The sequence below is a fragment of the Orycteropus afer genome, unplaced genomic scaffold (genome assembly GCF_000298275.1).
Source record: "Orycteropus afer afer isolate SDZICR_OR568_19922 unplaced genomic scaffold, OryAfe1.0 scaffold00022, whole genome shotgun sequence".
NCBI classification, from domain to species: Eukaryota; Metazoa; Chordata; class Mammalia; order Tubulidentata; family Orycteropodidae; genus Orycteropus; species Orycteropus afer.
Window position 1 is genome coordinate 14,495,756 of NW_006921609.1, and position 6,000 is coordinate 14,501,755.

General features: G+C 35.0%; 1 protein-coding gene across 1 annotated transcript in view; it reads right to left on the reverse strand.

Annotated features, from left to right (window-relative positions):
* ROBO1 (roundabout guidance receptor 1) overlaps window positions 1-6,000 on the reverse strand; it is a 784,554-nt gene that overhangs the window by 149,738 nt on the left and 628,816 nt on the right. The window contains exon 17 of the mRNA XM_042783645.1: window positions 2,155-2,326. Coding sequence (XP_042639579.1) covers window positions 2,155-2,326 — 172 coding nt within the window. The remainder of the gene's footprint in view (window positions 1-2,154; window positions 2,327-6,000) is intronic.

Sequence of the window (6,000 nt, forward strand, 5' to 3'; positions counted from 1 at the left end):
AGAGGTTCCATGCAAGCAAACAGATGGGCTTAACAGAATAAAGTGGAGTGTGACTAATGAATTAAAATGGCCACTCTACTTCTCAGTCTTTGTCTCACTGCAGCTGAGGCTATATTAAGATACGGAAAGCTGGAACACATTTATAATTTAAAGAAAGCCACTTTGACCCTCAAATCCCATAATTTAAATTTTAAATAAATAAAATTATAGATGGTCCTTTTCCAAGCCATGTTCCAAAAATTAGGACTAAAAATCATGTATCATAGAAATAGGTGGATGACATCAAACAATTTATCTTAAAATTTCAATTTTAATAAATTAATACTGACATTTCATATAAGAAAGAGACCACCTATTTCCCCAATATAGAGCCTATTTCCCTCCCTCCATATTTAATATAACATTGCAAGTGATGCATTAAGCAACTTATTTGCCATAGCTTTGTATATAGTTTGAATTTTTGCAATAAATATATTTGTTTCTGATCCATAAATATATCATGGAGCAATTTTTTTCCTTTAAAATTATGTATGTAATCACATTTTAAAATTTAAATATGAAAGATAATCCAAAATTGAAATTCTGGTCCACGGCTTTCCACTAAAGGTCTGAATGGACCTCTCATAGCACAGAGTGAAGGGCAGAAGACAGATCCCTAACTGTCAGCCTCATTGTGTAGTATCCTCATTCATCTATAAGGAATCACATGATTGAGTTCTGGGCAGAAGTGATGTGCAGTTTCCAGACCTGCACCATTAAACCTTCCCACACACCATCTAGTTTCCTCTCCTCTTTTCTGTTGGCCCAGGGTGAACCTCAGAAGCCCTATGTTGACTCTCAATGTCTATATGCCACGGGTCCTGCCCCACAACCACTGGATTTCAACTAGATTTTTATCAGGTTAAGCCACAGAAATTTTGCAAGTGTGTGTTTTAGAGAAAAAAATCTTTGTCTTAACAATAGAACTTCAATATTGGTTTTCCATAGGAATATAAAGTTCTTTATGTACAGTAACAAAATTTACCCACAAGCCAAATGTTTCTTACTTTTGTTTTCCAACAATTTCTAGGATGTGCCATCAAGATTTTCAACATGTGGAAAAAATACTATTTAATTATTGTGAAGTATAAAGATTCATACATCTGGTTCTTCTCCAAAATTTACCAATTGAAACAAATTGTTACTAATGCTTAACTTCTGACTTGAAACACGAAGACACAACCATGGCAGAACAGAAGAAATTCTCAACATCTTTCTTAATTCTTTCATATTTTAAATGTTGCCTATTTTTTAATATCTGACTCCCCCCCCCCCAATTTTTCAGCTAAAATAGCATTTTGCTATTGTCTCTTGTTTGGATTTTACAAATAATCACTGAAGAATTTGTATTTTATTGTTCATGTTACATTGCCCATAGTGAATTGTGGTAATGAAGGTTTCCTTATTGCTTTTTTTTTTTTTTTTAATTCATCTCATTCATCTAAGCAGTGGAAGACTGGACAATCTACTTCCATAGAGATACCACCTCAGAAAACCAAGGAGGGCTCCCTATGAGTCGGAACTTACTCGACAGCAGTGAGTTTGGGTTTGTGCAAGCAGTTTTAAAGCACAAATAATATTTAACTTTCCAAATGATTAGCATATACCATATTTCAGTGCTCTTTGATATCTCAGTCTACCTTTTGTTATTAAAATCAGTTACAATTTTATAGAGGTATGACATGATACTATAAATTGCATGTCATATTGCTATAAACTTCCAATAACCGAAATTTTACATGGAAGGTTTAAAAAAAAATCAAACAACTAAGTTCTATGAGGTTGAAGACTGCATCTTTCTTTTTCAGTGATGTATCTTTGGTACTCAAGAAATAGTAATTGTTGAATAAATACTACAGGAAAAAATCCAACAGAACAGGATTAGGTTGACACTGACTACTGACAGTCTTTTACTTGAAACATTCTCTAAAATGTGTGTATCGATAAGTTGTAGTTATGATTTGTTTCTTGTTGTTATAAAGCTAACACCATCATTGGTGTACTGCTCATGCCACATTCCAGCTGGAAACAATGGCGGGTTATGTACAAAAAAAGAAAAGCGGGTCATGGGTAAGGTACAGCAAGCTGTCAAACAGGATCTTCACTGACACTCACCTAACTGGATGAACTGTGGCTCACTCTTCACCCCAGGCCCAGCCCCTGTGCTGGCTGCAACTTCCACACTGTATCGAATCCCTGGAACCAGAGATGGAATGACCACAGAAAAGGTGGAACCATCCACGGACTTGTTTATATGGTACCGAGTTTCATTACCCAGACACCAAACCTATAGAAGAAAATAATGAATGATAATCTGGTCAATTATATACATTCATACAAAGATCTTCATTGTACAGAATTCATCTGTATTGCCATTTTAAACCTAGTCCTATCATAAATCTACTGTTGGAAGTTTCAAGTTTTCTGTAGGATCTTATTCTGAGAAAACTTTTACACTCAAACCTATTGTTGGTAGTAGTGTGAAGCCTTCTTTATATTTTCTCATATACTTTGTTTAAAAATTATGCTATATTCATGTGTAACAAAATAGTTGTCACTTCAACATTCTTCACATGTACAATGCAGTGACACTAATCATATTTACATAATAGAGTTCAACCATTGACATTATCCATTTCCAAATTTTTCCATCACCCTTAGCAGAAGCTCAGTGTCTCCCAAGCAATGATTTTTCCCTCTCCCTTCCCCTGTACACTAATACTTTTAATGGATTATATCAGATAAGTCAAGGACACAAATGCAAATTTTCTCCTGAAGTTCAGAGTTTCTAATAGCCCATATCATTAGATTTTTTGAATTTTTAATACTGAAATTATTTGCCATAGTAAAAAAAAAAAAAAAGACCTCAGAGAAAGCTGTGTACATTCAAATAAAGAACAGTAACTTATATATTTGTCATTCAACCTTGGCATTCCTATTATGGGTTCAGTGTGATGCTAAATCAGTAGATACTACAAAACCAAGATGAAAAAGAACCCCACAGTCCAGGAATTTACTTCAGTACTTCTCTGGATAAAAGTATTCGGCACTGTTACTGCCATATTACCATTTACATCAGAACTGAGAAGCAACTGATGCATAAAAAGAAGGAGAGCATATGAATATTCAAAAGTACCTTTGCAATAAATATGGTTAATAAAAATTATACTGAATACAAACAGTAAGAATCAGCCTGTAATTTTACTCATTTTCTGGTCTCTTGAACTATTATAAATGAGAAAAAATTAATACTCTAATAATGTCTTTAAATAGGAATAACAATCAGTCTTCAATAACATAGAATTGTAAAGAATAACAATATGTATTTGACTTAAAAGGAAAACATTCTTTAAATAGGAATAACAATCAGTCTTCAATAACAAACATAGAATTGTAAAGAATAACAATATGTATTTGACTTAAAAGGAAAACATTCTTCTGATAAGACAATTGTCATGTACTTCATTAACTTTGATAATGGTATTCTTGATAGTAAGTTTTTTTTCCCCAGGAAATCGCAATTTTTGAACTGTACTACAATGCTTGTTTTAAATTTCATAGGAAGATTAATCACAAAGTGATCTTCTGCAGTGTTTAAGGGCTTTGGAAATGCTGCATGACAGTATTCTGACTCAGTTTCCATAAGAAAATGATCCATAGAATACTAAAATATGCTCCATGTTCTTTATGATGTCCTTGAGTAATATGTAGGATGAGCTGCAAGTTGGCTATTGTCTAAACACTAATAGGAAATGGGACTTAAATCTAAGAATATCACTGTCCTCTATCACTTGGGCAATAACCTTTAATTTTTTTCTTTGAAAGTGAATATAATGTCAACATAGCTTTAATGCAAAATACCAGCAAATGGTCAGACTCTAACCTAGAACCTGAGCATTTGGAAATAAAGATTCCTTTGTAAATCTTTTCTCCCAATTACATTATGCAGCTGAACTGAAACCACAAACTGATTTTGTACCAGTCAATCAGGTTCTGAAAGGCATTTCATTATTTTAAATTGACCATGAAGTTAAGTGAAATCCACCCTTTCACATTTCTTCAGGAAGGAAATGAGTTTTGACTCTTAGGGGAAAATGCCTACGTTACACACTTTTGCTTGAGCACTGAGACATCATCTCATTTCAAATCCTTAAAAATCTTCTATAACAGTCCTATTTTTCTGGATTGAACCATAGTATCCGGTCCCTTCTCAGTAATAAAATAACCTTGAAACTTACAAGAAAGCACTTAAAAGGTGTAAAGATTTTTACTTTCTTAATTGCTCAATTACACTATTTAATCTAATTAGAAATACCTTAAAACACTCAATCGTGTATCTAACATACTATTTTAAATGCTTTTTATTTTTAAAGAATGTAGTCTTTTTAAAATGTATATAAATTTCATAAAGAGGTATTCAGTCCATTTTAAAAAATCATTTTAAAAATATACTAAGCTCATTGTATCTAGTTACTGAACAAATTAATTTGCTGCTCAAAAGAACATTTACACTCTTTATTTGGGTCTAAACTAAAAGACTGTCAGTTCAAAACCACCAGTCACTCCATGGAAGAAAGATGCGCCAGTCTCCTTCCATAAAGATTACAGCATTAGAAACCCTATGGGAAAGTTGTACTCTGTCCTATAGGGTCCTTATCAGTCAGAATTGACTGCTATGGCAACAGGTTTAGATTTTGACTGGTTAACTGGGGGTGTACATCAGGATCATCTGCAAAAATTTATCAGAATATATACGCCAAAGCCCCTTGTCAGCTCTGTTGTTGTTGTTACGTGCCGTCAAGCCGGAACCGACTCATAGCAACCGCTCCTTGGGTTTCTGAGGTGGTATCACTATGGAAGCAGATTGCCCAAGCTTCCTTCTGAGTGAATCCAAATGTGGGGCCGGGTGGTGGGCAGGGCAGGCATCTATACATTGAAAACATTTCTAAACTGATTCTGATATTAGCAATTAACTTACAATTGTTATTGTTGTTGTCACGTGCTGTCAAGTCGAACCCAACTCATAGCGACCCCTCCTTGGGTTTCTGAGGCAGTATCACTACTGAAGTAGATTGTCCAACCTTCCTTCCGAGGAGTGGCTGGTGGGTTTGAACCACCAGCTTTCTGGTTAGCAGTCAAATGCCTTAGGCACTATGCTACCAGAGCTCCCACCTTACAATTACGGGTAGCTATTACAGAAAGTAGATGTGCCCACCTTCCTAACATCCATTTGATATCAACAGGTACATTTTAGATTATTCACATAAATAAATTGTCTATTAATTACCATGTGGAAGGTCAAGGAAATAGAGGAAAGCTCTCACTGAGATGGCCTGACACAGTGGCTGCAACGATGGGCTCAGGTATAGGAAGGATTCTGACACTGGCACAGGACTGGGAAGTGTTTCGTTCTGTTGCGCACAGGGTCACTATGAGTCAGAGCCAACTAGACAGCACATAACAACAACTTTACTTATCATGATTTAACAATCAACTAGAAGAATATCTAGCCATCACGTCTATAAAAGGCAGTGTCTAGAGAAGTCTATGGTTTACCATTAAAATTCTTCTAGGATGTATTGTGTTTACATATGAGTAGAACAAAAACACACATAAGATATATTTTTTCAACTTAGGTTTTCCTGACTCAGATCTATCTATTACTTATTCTTCAGCGTTCATGAAGAATACTATCACACATATTAATTGATGAGGCACTGCCAAATACATTCATTTGACTATATCTTATGACCCTAACCTAGTCTTGCTACATCTTGGCATGAGTGTAAATATTTGCACAAGGTGAATCCAGGTAAGACTCTCTACCTATTTACTGAATGTTGTTTTTGTTGTTGTTATGTGCCGATGAGTCAGACTTGATTCATAGCGATCCCTCCTTGAAACTTTCCGAGGCAGTATCACTACAGAAGTAGATTGCCCAACCTTCCTTCCGAGGAGTGG